The sequence below is a fragment of the Pipistrellus kuhlii genome, unplaced genomic scaffold, assembly GCF_014108245.1.
Source record: "Pipistrellus kuhlii isolate mPipKuh1 unplaced genomic scaffold, mPipKuh1.p scaffold_m20_p_20, whole genome shotgun sequence".
Classification (NCBI taxonomy): Eukaryota; Metazoa; Chordata; class Mammalia; order Chiroptera; family Vespertilionidae; genus Pipistrellus; species Pipistrellus kuhlii.
The window spans coordinates 13,394,964-13,410,864 of NW_023425516.1; the positions used below are offsets into that span (position 1 = coordinate 13,394,964).

At 55.6% G+C, this 15,901-nt stretch overlaps 2 protein-coding genes across 2 annotated transcripts; both read left to right on the forward strand.

Annotated features, from left to right (window-relative positions):
• The first annotated feature begins 1,562 nt into the window (after positions 1 to 1,562).
• CCDC116 (coiled-coil domain containing 116) lies at positions 1,563 to 6,449 on the forward strand. The gene is made up of 5 exons (XM_036449713.2): positions 1,563 to 1,826; positions 3,213 to 3,779; positions 3,900 to 4,442; positions 5,526 to 6,125; positions 6,399 to 6,449. Exons 1-5 carry the CDS (start codon positions 1,638 to 1,640, stop codon positions 6,447 to 6,449), a joined length of 1,950 nt encoding a protein of 649 aa, XP_036305606.2. The 5' UTR covers positions 1,563 to 1,637.
• Positions 6,450 to 11,424: 4,975 nt separating this feature from the next.
• Positions 11,425 to 13,460, forward strand: SDF2L1 (stromal cell derived factor 2 like 1). Its single transcript, XM_036449773.1, has 3 exons — positions 11,425 to 11,679; positions 11,970 to 12,166; positions 13,057 to 13,460. The coding sequence occupies exons 1-3, from the start codon at positions 11,493 to 11,495 to the stop codon at positions 13,336 to 13,338; spliced, it is 666 nt and encodes a 221-aa protein (XP_036305666.1). The 5' UTR covers positions 11,425 to 11,492; the 3' UTR covers positions 13,339 to 13,460.
• Positions 13,461 to 15,901: the final 2,441 nt, after the last annotated feature.

Sequence of the window (15,901 nt, forward strand, 5' to 3'; positions counted from 1 at the left end):
TAGCGGTCACGCCGCGGCCCTGCAGCGGCCTACCCCTCCGCCAAGTGGGCTCCAAACCAAGCAGACGTATTGCATCGTGACACTTTCAGTGACTGCAAAAATAACATTTAATTTTAATAGGAAAAATGCAAAAGAGAAAGCCCGAGGAAGGAAATCGCTTCCCCTTCCCAGGGATTACCGCGGTCAATTTTCTGGGGAGAGTGTCTTTCCAGTATTTTCGCTGAGCAAATAAGACATACCTAATTCCTCTTTTCTCCCACCCCAGGTTTTGAGAAATAATGATCAAATCAATGTTAGCTCATTTTTGTAATGTTTCATTTTAAAAAAATGTTTTCAGCAGAAACCGGTTTGGCTCAGTGGATAGAGGGTCGGCCTGCGGACTGAAGGGTCCCAGGTTCGATTCCGGTCAAGGGCATGTACCTTGGTTGCGGGCACATCCCCAGTAGGGGGTGTGCAGGAGGCAGCTGGTGTTTCTCATCGATGTTTCTAGCTCTCTAACTCTCTCCCTTCCTCTCTGTAAAAAATCAATAAAATATAGATAGATAGATATAGATATTGATATAGATATAAATAGATATATGGGTCTCTTATGGGGTGCCAGGTGTGTTGTATGAAATTTTATCTCCATACTCCCTGTGGAAGGACGTTCCATTCCTTTTCTAGAGAAGGAGCAGAGATCAGAGAGGTAGGAAACGACCGAGCTAGGAATGGAAGCTAGATCTGTGTGGCTTTGAGCAGGGGACTCTCTCCACTGAGCTCAGGGAGACTGCAGAGGGAGGGGACGGCTCACGCCAGACCCTGGGTGTGTTCACAATGGGCGGGGGGAGCGTACTACAAAGCAGAGCCGGAGGCCCAGGGCGCCGCGGGGACAGGCAGGAGCCGGAGGAGGACGTGCCCGTCACTGGGGACTCTGACACCAGGCCCTCAGGCTCGGCTAACGGAGCGGGACGGGAGCCTCTCTCCCTGCGGGCTCCCCGCTCCGAATGTGGGAGTGACCGAACGGGAGGCGCCGAGGGAGGGGCCGCCACAGGCCCCGCCCACAGCCTTTGTGTGGGGACCAATCAAGATGCCGCATGCAAATCACCCCGAGGGCCGTTCCGCGCGCCGCCCTGGAGCTCAGTGTCGCCGCCCCGCAGCGGGCGCAGATCGCACTGGCTGGCGCCATGCGTGGCGCCAACTTTGGTGAGTCGGTGGCTTCTGCCGCGGACCGACCCGGGGCGCCCGGGGTCCCCGAGGGGAGGGGATGGGAGAGGGTCAGGCTCAGGAGGAGGACGTCCTCGGGGACCCCAACCCCAGCGTTTCCGGACTCGGATGTGTACACCGACGACACCTAGGAGTCTCCGAGCCAAAGGGGGGGGGGGGGTGTGCAGGCTCCCTGAGGGACCTGGGGTGGGGGTGAGGTAGGGGTGGGGGTGGGGGTGGGGGTGGAGGGATCTGAGGTGGAGGTTGAGGGTCCTGGGGTGGGGGAGGGGGGAGGGATAGGGGTGGAAGGACCTGGGGTGGGGGTGGGAGTTGAGGGACCTGGGGTGGGGGTGGGGTGGGGGCGGGGGTGAGGGTGGGGTTGAGGGTTGAGGGGCCTGTGGACCCCGGGCCACACTGACACGCCGTGTCCAACAGAGGGACAGAGACTCGAACCTATGGAAGCCTGGGGAGACTCTCACGCCAACTCCCCGCCCGACATAGAGAGGAATCCACGGCCGCACGGCAAAACGGAAGAGAGAGGACGGCTGGCAGCGGACCCATGCACCCACATCATGACCAACTGCCGCCACCACTCCGGGTACCTGGCGGACGATGAGGCCGGACACATCACCTACCGGCCCCGGGTAGGTGTGCCCGGTGGGGTCTGGCTCGGAGGCCCGACCCCTTATGTGTTCCTCACCAGCCGCAGTGCCCCCCAGATCACAACACCCCTTTCTCATTGACTTCCCGTTGGCTTTCTCTCCGGGCCTCTTAATGACGTCCTTGTCTCCTTGACCACCTGCTCTGACCCTCTGCTGGGCCCTAGTCAACCTCAATTTCTTTTTCTTTTTTTAAAAAATATATATTTTATTGTTTTTTTTACAGAGAGGAAGGGAGAGGGATAGAGAGTTAGAAACATCATCAGCTGCCTCTTGCACACCTCCCACCGGGGATATGCCCGCAACCAAGGTACATGCCGTTGCCAGGAATCGAACCTGGGACCTTTCAGTCCACAGACCGATGCTCTATCCACTGAGCCAAACCGGTTTCGGCAGCACATAGGTATTTTTAAGCACATTTTTGTTGATTTCAGAGAGGAAGGGAGCAGGAGAGAGAGAAACATCAATGATGAGAGAGAATCATTGATCAGCTGCCTCCTGCACGCCCCCCCACTGGGGATCAAGTCCACAAGCAGGCATGTGTCCTGATGGGGAATCAAACTGTGACCTCCTGGTTCATAGGTCCACGCTTTATCACTGAGCCACGCTGGCGGGGCACCCTCAATTTCATCCCACGTCCCCCTGACTTCCAGTGGCCTGGCTCAGTAGACTGGGCCCCAGCGTGGGATCATGGAGTCTATTCAAGGCTTAGGATCCAAGATGCAAAAGTAACAATGGAGAGTGCAGGGTGGTCTGTACAGCCCAGCAGTGGAGCAGGACAGACAGATGAGGAGCCCCAGTGGGGCTCAGAGGGGTTTTGTGATTACCCACTCACACCCTGTGTGAGGGCAGAAGTGGGCTTCAGACTCCCAGGCCAGGGCTTGTCTACATGTCAGGGAAGCTCACAGCAATCCTACATCCATGCCCACTTGGCAGAAGAGGAAACTGGATCTCAAGATGGACCCTTGAGCCGAAACTGGTTTCGATAGAGCGTTGGCCTACGGACTGAAGGGTCCTGGGTTCGATTGCGTTCACGGGCATGTACCTTGGTTGCGGGTACATCCCCAGTGGGGGGTGTGCAGGAGGCAGCTGATTGATGTTTCTCTCTCATCGATGTTTCTGACTTTCTATCCCTCTTCCTTCCTTTCTGTAAAAAAAAACAATAAAATATATATTAAAAAAAAAAAAAGATGGACTCTTGTGTCCACAGTCATACAGCCTGGAGGTGGCAGAACTAGGGTCTAAACCCAGGGCTCTAAGCACAGTTCCTTCCTCTGCCCACCCAGCTCCCAGTGCCTTCGAAGGACCCCAGGGACCCCTCCCGCACTGGGGCATTCTTGATCCCTGTGACAGGCCTTCCTTTCTGCGCAGGTGCATCCGCCCAAGAGGCCACCGTTCCTGAGAACGGGGCCGGCCCCCAACCTGGGCCACGTGCCGCACCCCCCGTCCATGTACGGCCCCTCGGGCAGCTCAGGGCTTCGCAGCCACCGCGGGAGCACGAGGGACCCTCGGCCCTTCGGTAACTTCCTGGACTTCCTTGTCGAGGGCCAAGTGCTGGAGAGCCTGCAGCGGGTGGTGGAGGAAGCTACCGAGCGCATGATGGCTGCCAAGACAGAGACTGGGGAGCCGCTGGTGGAGGTGCAGGACCCGCTGGTGGAGGTGCCGAGGGGCGGGCGGCGCGCGCGGGCCCGGCCCAGCCTCAGCACGGTGCACCGGCACCACGCCCAGCCCAGCCTCTGCATCGGGCACCCCAACAACTACCCATCCTGCTCCAGCTCCGTGACCGACTCACACAGCAACGTCACAGCCGGCTTCCCGGGCGCCCACGGCCGGGACAGCGACCTGGGCTACCGCGGCCTGGGCCCACTGCCGCCCATCAGGGACAGACTCCTGCAGGAGAAGAGCCTTAAACGGCTGCTGCGGCTGGAGAACAAAGGGGTGAGATGTGGGGCCGAGGCCTGGGGTGGGTGGGCGGGAGCCCAGCCCAGAGCTCAGGGCCAAGCCTGGGTGGGCTGTTCCCGGACACCTCTGAGGATCCTCCCCCCCACTTCTCTCCAGAAACGCCTGTCCTGCTCCCAGGCGGACTCCCTGCTGTGGGACTCGCTGGGCTCGAGCTTCGCAACACCGGAAGCATCGGAGCTGGGGCTTGGCGAGAGGGAGCTGAAGTTCCTCAAGAAAGAGTTCAACAAGGAGATCAAGTCCTTGCTGAGCCAGTCGGAGGCCTTCAGCCTGCCCGGCTACTCTTCGATCCGCGAGCCCCATCGGACCCTGGACCTCCTGGCCAACCACCACCTCTTCCCCGCCCTGCAGGGTGTGGTCAACCAGGCCGTGGACAAGCTCAGTGGCGCCCTCCGGGAGAACGGCTACCCTCTCTTCCCCTCGGAATGGGAGCCCGCCGTAGACCCCAATTTAGAAAGCACCCCGGGCTCCACGCTGGCCTCCCCCATCCCCGAGGACGAGCTCTACGATGATTTCCCCGTCAACACAGACTCCAGCTTCAAGATGATGGGCAGAAAGACCAAGATCAAGACACGGGACAAGGCGAAGGAAGGTGGTTCCACCATGCCTAGTGCCCAAGGAGCCACCAGATTTAGGCTCCAGGTGATACCCACTGAAGAGCCCAAGGGCCCCTTACCCCAACCCCGGCAGGAAGCACCTGACAAGCACCCCAAAGAACAGAGGCCACCCCCGTTTTCTTCTGGGCCTCTGAACCAAAGGGGCAAGCCCTGGCGGAGCCTGCACCTCACCCTGCCTTCCCCGGGGATCAAGGTGGAAGTGCCCAAGCAGAGCCACCTGACCCAGGTCACAGTTCCGCATTCCTACCACCACCTCCCTGCCTTCGTGCCGCTCACCTCCTTAGTGAGAAAGTTCACCCCAACACTCGCGACGCTGTATTCTGAGGTGGCTTCCTCGAGGGCCAAGCTGGAGAGTTTAGGGGCAAACGTGCAGGGGAAAGGCCGCCACTCCTAGAAGCCGCCACCACTGGCAGGTGCCCATGGCTCAGGCCTCTTGCCCTGTGCAGTGGAAACCGCCTGGACAGGGGGACAAGCTGACGGGGACTAGGAATCCTGGCCTAAATGCTGCCAGGTATTATGAAAGATGAATAAAGGCTATTTTTCATTCTGGGTATTTTTTTTTTTTTTAACATTTGCATGTGACATTGGAGACCGTCCCATGTGGAGAGGGCCCTGTCCCTTGTGGACAGCAGCCTGAGCCTGGAGTGGGGCTCTGCATCCCAGGACTCAGACTCTCCGGTCCTGCTGCTCTGGGGGTTGGGGGACTGATCAGGAAGGGTGTGGAGAAGATGTAGGTGGCTCTATCCGGTGGGTCTCCAGCACAGACCCAGACCCTCTCACCCATCAAGGCCCAGGCACCCCTCCCTCCTCTTGAACCCTGGCCTGGGCAAGAAGCTGCTGGAACCTGGATGGCCCAGGCTCCAGTTTGGCCGACTGGTGTGGGCAGTGTGATGATAGTGTGGTAGCCGTGAGGGTTGGCCGACTCGCAGGACTTGCACTCAGCGGTTGAGCAGGAAGCAGAGCAGATGCGTTGGGGCCATACGCTTAGTGTGACAGGCCTGGTGCCCATGTGGGAGACACCACGTAGGGGGCTATGGGGGTGAGGGGCACCCCTGGACAGCAAGAGTGGCATGACATGTCTCCCTTTCCCTCCCTGGCTGCTGCACAGAGCCCCCATTACAGGAAGAAGCCAGTACTGCCCTCCATCTCCTCCAAGTCCATGTCCTACATCTCCAACCCCTGGTCTGAGGAGCTTATCAACGACATGACGGAGCAGGCTGTCTCCTTGCTTGTGTGCAAGTACAAGTTTGAGAAGAACCTCACCAAGCAGCTGGGCCTCGTCTCCTTCCCCATCACTGAGACACTCGTGGACCTCTTGCTGGGCTTCAAGGAAGTGAAAGGCTCCAACATCTGCCTGGCCTCGGAGGTCAACTGGAACGTCCTGCTGCGGATGATGGAGGAGGCCGAGTGGGCCCGGCAGGTGTCCCTGGAGGCCTCTCAGCATGGCTCCTCCCAGCACACCGCCTCCCCCCCAGGCACCTCCCAGAACAGCATAGACTCCCCCACCATGTTGTCTGTGCCGGTCACTGCCCTGGATCAGGTGGTCGAGGAGCCGGGCCCCCAGGTACCCATCCCTCAGGAGAACAGCACAGCTGAGGAGCACAAGCCCACGAAACCGTTGGAGCCCAAGCCCTCCACGTCCCCGAGCACTGGCCTGGGCTTCAGACGGTCTGAGCAAGTGGCGGACATGAGGGAGAGACAGAATAGGGCGGGCGAGGGGGAAGAGGAAGAGGAGATAGAGATGGATGAGGAGGAGGAAGTGGAGGAGTACGAGGATGTGGTGGAGGAGGAGGAGGAAGAGGAGGAGGAGGAGGACAATCACTATGAAAATTTGGGGGGATGAGAATGAGATCCAGAGCACTCCTGAGCCTCAGTGTAGGCAGAGAGCAACCATTCCTCAGAATAATTCCTCAGAAATTATTCCCCGAGGCTCCCTAAGCTGAACCAAGTTCTGGATACCCTACTCTTCCTCCTGCTCTAGGGAAATGCTGTCCACCAGCTGGCCCCTCGCACTGAGCAGAGATCAGAATAGGCTAACGCCCACAAGAAGCTCTCTGCTCAGCCTCTCAAGAGACCCAACAGGAAAAATAAAGCTTCTGTTGATGCAGCAGTGTTCTTGTCCGGAGATTTCAGCCTCCCTTCCACGCACTTGCTCTCCGGCCGCTGGACAGCACGCCCAGCGGGCCCGGCCTGGCTGCAGCTGGCTTTCAGGACAGCTGGCAGGGCTCTGACCCCTGTGGCACACAGATCGCTGTTCATGGCTTTTGTGTACTCCAGTCAGCATCTTCCCAGCTCTTCAGGCCTCTAGCGTTCACGGTCCCCTTCCATCACAGCCTCCGTGCATCATGGCTTCTGCTTCCAGAGGTGGCTTCTCTGCCAGGGCGTCCCCCCGCCCCCTTCCCTCTGGCACGCCACAGCCTCATATTCCAACCGAGGAGCCACCTTTTCCTGCTGCTCTCACGGCCACCTGCTTTCCTAACTGGCATTTCCCACCTCCACCTTCTGAATCTGGAGGTTCTATGCCAAGCCACATGGTGCTGCTGCTGTTTGGTCAAGCTGTGGATTGGCAGCCCCAGGCTGGTCACATGACTCTACTTCTTTCAGTGGCGCTGGACAGGCTCGCTCACTCCAGAAGGGTCTGTGGGCATGGCAGGTCTCATCTCCGAGGTTCTCCGGGGGCTTCTGGCCTTCCTGTGCCACCGGTGCAGCGCCCTCCTTCCCTCCACCTTCTCAGGGCAGTCTGGGTGCTCCCCGGCCCAGGCCTCTTTGCCCAGGGACCAGCTCCACCTCTCCCCGCACCACCCTTTCCCCGTGGCTGAGAGGCCACGTGAAGATGCTTCACTGCCTCAGCAGCCAGGTGCAGAGAGGCCAGGCCGCACAACCCAGCCTGGCCATGCTCAGTGGCCCGCGGGTAAGGACCTTCCCACAGTACCCACACCCTAGGGCCCAGGGAGGAAGACTTTACTATCACACTGTGAATCAGAGGGCTCAGAGCCCTAAGGTGGAGGGGCGGTGTCAGAGACCCACTTTACCACAAAGCACTTTTGGTAAGGATCTTTTAGGGGCTGGGGCTGGTTTGACTCAGTGGATAGAGCGTCAGCCTGCAGGTTGAAGGGTCCCAGGTTCAATTCCAGTCAAGGGCATGTACCTTGGCTGTGGGCACATCCCCAGTAGGAGGTGTGCAGGAGGCGGCTAGTGGATGTTTCTTATCGATGTTTCTAGCTCTCTATCCTTCTCCTTTCTTCTCTGTAAAAGATCAATAAAATATATTAAAAGAATAAAAAATAAATAAAAAAAAGGATCTTTTAGGGAACATGCTCAGCCCATAAGACCCATTCCGACGCCACCCACTGCCGCCGCCACTGTGTGGAGCCACAATAGCTGTTTGTGTGTGTGTGTGTGTGTGTGTGTGTGTGTTTTTAAATAGGGATTTTTAAACAATATATTTTACTGATTTTTTTTTACAGAGAGAAGGGAGAGAGATAGCTAGAAACGTCGATGAGAGAGAAACATCGACCAGCTGCCTCTTGCACACCCCCTACCGGGGATGTGCCCGCAACCAAGGTACATGCCCTTGACCAGAATTGAACCTGGGACCTTTCAGTCCGCAGACCAACGCTCTACCCCTGAGCCAAACTGGTTTCAGCACGATAGCCATTTTCATGCACTTGGCCACCTGTCGGCACATCTCTAGACAAGCCAGGCCACTCACGTTCTTTCCTAGAAACCTGCGCTTGGGATGCACCCCGAGATTCTGGTTCAGTTTGCACTGATCGCTGAAGGCCGGCGTGGATGGTGAAGAGCAGCCATCTTCCACCCCGCTCCAGAGAGGGCAAGAAATGCTGATGGCAGGGGGGAGTTAAGAGGGGGAGCCCCAAGATTCTGAGAGACAATAGCTGTTGATACCCACCAACTTCCCAGGCCCCACTGCCAAGTCCTCAAGGGAGAACTGAACATCTCCCCTCCCCAGCCTCAGAAATACGTGCCCAGGGACTGTCCTGGGAAGCTACTGGCACATGGTATTAGGGATGCCTGGCCTTAGCTCCTGTTCCAGGTGCCTTGCTGTGGAAGAAACCACTCTGAGACTTAAGTGGCTCCAAACCATTCGTCATGATGCTGGGTTTTATTTTCTATTTTTAAATCCTTATCCAAGGATATGTGGTGGGGTTGGTGTGTTGTGTGTGTGTGTGTGTGTGTGTGTGTGTGTGTTAATTTTTAAAAAATATTTTTATTGATTTCAGAGAAGAAGGGAGAGGGAGAGATGGGAACATCAATGATGAGAGAGATTCACTGATTGGCTGCCTCCTGCACACACGGGATGGAGCCTGCAACCCAGCCATGTGCCCTGACCTGGAATCGAACCATGACCTCCTGGTTCATAGGTCAATGCTCAGCCACTGAGCCACCATGGTGAGGCTATGTGTGTGTGTGTTTTTTAAATTTTATTAGGCCCTGGCTGGTTTGGCTTAGTGGATAGAGCGTCGGCCTGTTCTGGGTTCAATTCCAATCAGGGGCACATGCCCAGGTTGTGGGCTCGATCCCCAGTGGGGGGCGTGCAGGAGGCAGCTGATCAATGATTCTCTCTCATCATTGATGTTTCTCTCTCTCCCTTCCTCTCTGAAATCAATAACAAATATTTTTTTTAAAATTATATATAAATTTAGAGAGAGAGAGGGAGAAAGATCTATGTGAGAAAGAAACATACTCACTCTGGCCAGGGATCGAACTCACAACCTAGGCATGTGCCCTAATCAGGAATGTAACCCGCAACCTTTGTTGTACAAGATGATGTTTCAACCAACTGAGCCACCTGGCCAGGGCTAATTTTTTTAAAAAATAATCCACTTCTAGAGTAAGGTATTTATTATAAACTTGCTCAGTAAAAGAATGAGTCCGGTCGAAACTGGTTGGCTCAGTGGACAGAGCGTCAGCCTGTGGACTGAAAGGTCCCAGGTTCGATTCCGGTCAAGGGCATGTACCTTGGTTGTGGGCTTGATCCCCAATAGGGGGCGTGCAGGAGGCAGCTGGTCGATGATTCTCATTGATGTTTCTAACTATCTCTTCCTTTCTGTAAAAAATCAATAAAATATATTAATTTTTTAAAAAAAGAATGAGTCTGTTTTGGTTATGATATTGCAAAACACTCAAGAAGCTTGACTATTCTAGACATGTATTGAACCCAAAGCTCACACAACATTAAAGAGATACAGTGTTTTGAAACAAGAAGCAATTTTTTTAAAAATATATTTTATTGATTTTGTACAGAGAGGAAGGGAGAGAGATAGAGAGTTAGAAACATCGATGAGAGAGAGTCATCAATCAGCTGCCTCTTGTACACCCCCTACCGGGGATATGCCCGCAACCAAGGTACATGCCCTTGACCGGAATCGAACCCGGGACCTTTCAGTCCCCAAGCCGACGCTCTATCCGTTGAGCCAAACCGGTCCCGGCAGCAATTTTAAAAATAAAAGTGGCCGTATAATAGGTTGATTTAGCATTTGAGTTATAAAATACTCCCTATGCTTTTTCATCTAACTAGGGGTTTGAATCATTAATAAGTCTAGAAATAGTCTATTGTAGCCATAGACACCCACAAATAGCCACCGGAGAACGAAAAATCATGTATTTTGAGGGTGGTGTTATTGGGACCATGACCTTCACTCCAGGGACCCCAAAGTTGCTTGTACTAACTCAGGACAGGTCACCCAATTTCCTGAAAGAAACAGGAAAAGAGAACAAAATAATGAGCAATTCCCTTTCTGACAACTGTCCCTTTCCGCAGGTGCCTGGCATGATCTGGTATAGAAGGCAAAGTCACTTTCCTGTGTAGAGTCTTGGAGGGGCCGGAGTATCAGAAACAGGGAAATCAGGATGTGGTAGTAGATATCTAGAGGGAAGATGAAGTGACTTGGATTAGGGTAGCGGTGAGGGATGCAGGAGAGTTGCCTTGCATTCTGTTTTGGAGTCAGTGTTGGATTAGATGTGAGTGCAGTAAAGAAAGGTATCAAAGATGAATCCCAGAACTGACCGGTTTGGGTCAGTGGATAGAGCATCGGCCTTCAGACTGAATGGTCCCAGGTTTGATTCCAGTCAAGGGCATGTACCTTGGTTGCAGGCACATCCCCAGTGTGGCGTGTGTAGGAGGCAGCTGATCGATGTTTTTTACTCTGTCCCTCTCCCTTCTTCTCTGTTAAAAAAAAAAAAAAAAAAAAAAAAAATCAACAAAGTATATATCAATATTTTTTAAAAAAGATAAATCCCCAATTTTTGGCCTTGAGCAATTGGTGACTGTTGTAAATTTCCCACCCACGCAGACCCAAGCGTGTCAGAAACCCGAAACACAGTCGCCTAGGCTTGGTTCCTACAGTCGCTTTCTAACGAGGCTCTAGTTTGCTAAGACAGCTTTAGGGCTTTCCGATGAGAACACGCCGTTATATTAAACACCACAGCTCCCTGCTGCCCTCTGCTGCCTAGTGGCAATAATAGTGTCATAGAAGGAGTCGGTAAGAGGCTTGTGAATTCAGAAACCCCAAGGTCTAGGGACTGAGGTGACCCAATGTCAGAAAGGGGGAAATGACCGAGTGACTGAGGGGGTATTTCATCCCAGAGCTGAAGGGCCAGGTGATCCATTATCTGAGATCTGTCGACTTTGTGACCACAACATTTAGTGGTCGAGCAACCTCAAGACCCTGCAACTTCGGACCCAGGGGCTGAGGACAGAGACCATGATTGAGGGCTCGGGGATCCAGGATGAAGAAGCTTCACCAACGGGTTCAGAGGATGCTGGAAGGATCCTCTCCAACAGCCTCCACGGCCGCTCTCACAGCTTGGAACCACATCAGCCTTCCTTTGCTTCTCATTGGTGGGCCCTCGGAAGCGTGGACCAATCAGAATCCTCCTCGTGTCTCCAGCTCCCTCCTCTGGAAAGCTGGACTCGGCGAACCAATGGTAGGGCCGGCGGAGCGCCGTGCGGATCCGCGATTGGCTGCCGCGACGGGCTCGGTCCAAGCCGGATTGGCCGGCCGCGGAGACGGAAGCGGCTCGGGGCCGGAGCTGGCGGAGCCCGGCCGGGGCGATGTGGAGCGCGGGACACGGCCGCGTTGCGTGGGCAGCGCTGCTGGGGCTGCTGCTGGCGCTCTCGGTGCCGGGCAGCGGCGCCGCCAAGCCCGGCGCGGGGCTCGTGACCTGCGGGTCGGTGCTGAAGCTGTTCAATACGCAGCACCGGGTGCGGCTGCACTCGCACGACGTCAAATACGGATCCGGTGCGCGGGGCCTAGGATCGGGCACCGCTAGGGGGCGGGGCTGAGGCGGGGCGTTTGAAGGCTGGGCGGTTGTGCGGGGGTCTGCGGCTAGGGGTCTGGGGGTTATCGGGCCGGAGTTATTGGGGGGACTGAGGACGACAGGGACCGGTGGTTGGAGGGGGTCGTCTGGGAGCTGCGGGCCAAGGAGTGCATCCGGGGACCCGGGGGTGAGCCGTTAGGGTATGGGGTGGAGGTGGTCCTGAGGGTCGTGAGTTCCGGGATTGACCGGTGAGGTGGGGTGTCGCCCGCAGGCAGCGGCCAGCAGTCGGTGACCGGCGTGGAGGCGTCTGACGACGCCAACAGCTACTGGCGGATCCGCAGCGGCTCGGAGGGCGGATGTCCGCGCGGGTCCCCCGTGCGCTGCGGGCAGGCCGTGCGGCTGACACACGTGCTCACCGGCAAGAACCTGCACACGCACCACTTCCCGTCGCCGCTGTCCAATAACCAGGTGAGCCCCTTCCCCCGGCCCCAGACATGCTCTTCTCTGGTGTGTGTGTGTGTGTGTGTGTGTGTGTGTGTGGCCGCGGGCAGAGCCTACTCTGCCTCTCACCTTCTGGGAGCCTCAGCTTCCTCTGGGAAGTAGGAATTATTTAAATTCAGAAATGTTTGCCGAACGCCCCCTCTGGGGACACACTGCACTCCTCCGAGGTCCTCCTGTTCAGCCCAGCGGAAAAACGGAAGAGGGAGAGTGTGATGGGAACCTGCTGGTAGCTCCACTCCTGGGGGCCAGTTGGACCCTGGAGGGGATCCACCTGGCCTTTGGGGTGGGAAACCCCAAAGGGAGAAGGAGCTCAGGCTTGGTCTGGAAGGATGAGTAGGAATCCTCTCGGCGGTGGGAGGAGCGGAGCATCTTTCCAGGACCGGGGAAGAGCTTGTGCATGGGGTTCCCTGGAACTGGGTGCCGGGGAGGTTAGGAAGGAAGAGGGGTTGGGACAGAGGGTGCTTGGTGGGGGGGGAGTGGGTAGGGTTGTTAGAAGAAAAAAGTGGAGACCGTGACTGTCAGCCTGCGGGATTGGACTTTATGTTGAGTTAGGGTTAGGATGGGAGGGAGGGGGACATAGAGGAGGAGCCTGGAGGCCTTGGCTCTGTGGGAGGCAGACAGGTGGGGTGGGGTTAGCGTGTGTTTGAAGAACTCATGTTGTGAAGGCCCTACTGGGTATTGGGGCTGGAGTGGGGGAGGGGTGTTGTCCCATTTTGCAGCTGTGGAAACTGAGGCTCAGAGGGTACGGGAAGAACCTGAGGCCCAGTACAGGAGGCGTGAGTGCTGCTGCCAGGCAAGTGACCTCAGTGTGCCATCTCATGGTGACTCCCCCCCCCCCCCCCGCCCCCAATCCATAGGAGGTGAGTGCCTTTGGGGAAGACGGTGAGGGTGACGACCTTGACCTGTGGACCGTGCGCTGCTCAGGGAAGCACTGGGAGCGGGAGGCTGCCGTGCGCTTCCAGCACGTGGGCACCTCTGTGTTCCTGTCGGTCACCGGCGAGCAGTACGGGAGCCCCATCCGAGGGCAGCACGAGGTGCACGGCATGCTCGGCGCCAACACACACAACACGTGGAAGGCCATGGAGGGCATCTTCATCAAGCCCAGCGTGGATGCCGCTGCAGGTCACGATGAACTCTGAGGGCCGCGGAGGGGGGCGGAGGGGGGCAGCGCAGAGGCATCTGTAGGGCCACTCTTGGTGAAGACTTTGGGTTTGTAGGGGTTCTTAAGTGCCTTTGTTAATTAAAGAACGTTGGTCTGTGATTGTTTTGGAGTGAGCCTGGGTGTGACCAGGAGGTCCCAGCTCTTTCCGGCCCCGTCCACCATTTCTTCCTCAGTGCAAAACTGCTGTCTCCCCGCCCCCCGCCCCCCCAGCTGAACAATTGAACCTGCCCAGACCCTTCTGGTGCCTTCCCATGCATTCCAGCTCTGCCCTGTCACCCTGTCACCCTTAGGCCGTCTGATGGCAGGAGACCCTCCAACCCCTGAGCTTCATGAACCCCCCTGTTAAGAGCTGTGGCCAGGGCCTCAGCAGGATAAGTGGAAGCCCCACTCTTTTCAGCAGGAATGAGGTACAAGCTCTCCAGACCCCTCACTCCTTGAGATGAGGACCCCCATTTTCCTGGCACCCCTCCCCTAGCAGTTGTGAGAGTCTTTGACATTTGTTTTAATTCTTAAAAATATATTTTATTGATTTATTTTATTTTATTTTTTTTTTACAGAGAGGAAGGGAGAGGAATAGAGAGCTAGAAACATTGAGAGAAACACTGACCAGCTGCCTCCTGCACACCCCCCACTGGGGATGTGCTCGCAACCAATGTACATGCCCTTGCCAGAATCGAACCTGGCATCCTTCAGTCCACAGACTGACACTCTATCCACTGAGCCAAACCAGTTTCGGCTGTTTTAATTTTTATTTACATATATATATATTTAATTTCAGAGAAGAAGGGAGAGGGAGAGAGGGATACAAATATCAGGATGAAAGAGAATCATAGATCAGCTGCCTCCTGCAGGCCCCCCACTGAGGATCAAGCCCATAACCCAGGCATGTGCCCTTGACCGGAATCAAATCTGGGACCCTTCAGTCCGCATGCCAATGCTCTCTATCTGCTGACCAAAACCAGTCTGGGCTTTGACATTTGTTTTTAAACAAGCACCAGGCCAGGATTCTGCCTATCTGCCGGATTTTAGCATCACAGGTTCTCTCACTTTCTATGCAAATGGCACCCCCTGCACCTCAGCCTGCCCAGGCATGTGAAATCTCAGGTCCCCACAACCACCTTCCAAGGTCCCAAGAAGATACCAAAACTTCAGAAGATATTGCATGGAAAGAGAACCTCAAAGAACTGAGGCTACCTGCATAGATCTGAGAAGACTTCCTGGAAGAAGAGGCACAATTTAGTCGGGCAAAGCGTTACAACTGGAAGGCAGGAACAATCAATAGGGCGCTAATAAAGGAAGGTAACAGCTCTGCTGGTGTGTGGGTGACCTCTAGAGGTTGTGGTGGAGATTACAGGCTTACTGGACTTGCTAAACACTCAGGAGGGTAGGTAGGGGCTAAGAGTTGCTGCTGGGGAAAGAGGGAGCCATTTTCCTGAATGAATGTAAAAGTCCCAGGAGAGGCTGGGGGGTAGCAACTGGCTGGAAGGGGGGTTGGGGGAGTGTGGGCATAACACCTAACATTTGAGAAATCGGTGAATCTTATAGGGGTGGGAGAGGCTGTAGCTAATTTTGAGGCCTGAGGGGGAGAGGGTCCTAGGCTGGCCCATCACTCCCCACCTTCTCAGACCCCTTCCCGGTTGACCTCTCCACTGCCAAACCTCTCAGGCACTGCCTACAAGTCTGCATTCCTCTCCCATCACTGGCCTGACCCGAGACAGGATTGGAGTCCAGGCCAATTTCAGTGGGGCTGTGAGAGGAGAAGGAAAGGCAGCTGGTGAAGGTTGCCTTGTTGAGCAAGTTACCCTTGTGGGCAACTGCAGCTTAATTCTATGGGGAGTTCTGGGACTCAGTGTGGAAAAAGCATCCAAGTTATCCAACCAAAGTGTCCGCCTGCATTGGCTGAGGCTGCCGGTGGGTGGGGAGTTATTCTGCAGTATTTCCCACTTTCCCTGGACACTGGGAAGTTTACCTGAGGGCTCTATTCTAAAGCCCTTGGCAAGTCTGACAGGGAGCATCCTTTCTGTGGTGGTAATTGCAAGGGACTGTGGGCCAGGCACCGATAGTGTGGACCACACTTTGCCCATCAAGGGGGCACTCTGGTACATCCCTGGCCCTTCCTGGTTATAGGAGCCCCCTTCTGCCTCTGCATATTACCTCCTTACCACCACAGATATATGTGCAGAGTATTAATTAAGAGCAAAATCAAACAGTGCACACAACACATAGTAATCCTTGGGAAACCAAGGTGGAAGCAGTTAAGATGGCTTTGGGCAGAATTCAGGACAAGACTCACAATTAACGCAGCAGCAGCGGAGTTTTCATTTATTGAACACTAACTGCCAGACGCTGGGCCCAGGATTATTGTCTTAATTTTGCAGAGGAGGCAACCGAGGTTTGCAAAAATTCATTCACACCTAGCTCTGCCTGCCTCTAAAACATTTGCTCTCAGCCTCTGGGTTGGGAAAATAAAACTGGAGGGGGGTCTAAGCACGCTCCCTCCTCCCTGCTGTCCCCCTTCACTCCCCCTGCAGCCCTGGGAG

Bases quoted from the DNA above. Each gene is read 5' to 3' on its own strand.
- CCDC116 (XM_036449713.2), top strand. From the start codon at position 1,638: ATGGAAGCCTGGGGAGACTCTCACGCCAACTCCCCGCCCGACATAGAG. The intron at 1,827-3,212 runs GTAGGTGTGCCC...CTTTCTGCGCAG, and splicing joins ACATCACCTACCGGCCCCGG to GTGCATCCGCCCAAGAGGCC. The intron at 6,126-6,398 runs GCGGGCGAGGGG...CTCCTGCTCTAG, and splicing joins TGAGGGAGAGACAGAATAGG to GGAAATGCTGTCCACCAGCT.
- SDF2L1 (XM_036449773.1), top strand. From the start codon at position 11,493: ATGTGGAGCGCGGGACACGGCCGCGTTGCGTGGGCAGCGCTGCTGGGG. The intron at 11,680-11,969 runs GTGCGCGGGGCC...TGTCGCCCGCAG, and splicing joins CGACGTCAAATACGGATCCG to GCAGCGGCCAGCAGTCGGTG. The intron at 12,167-13,056 runs GTGAGCCCCTTC...CCCAATCCATAG, and splicing joins CGCCGCTGTCCAATAACCAG to GAGGTGAGTGCCTTTGGGGA.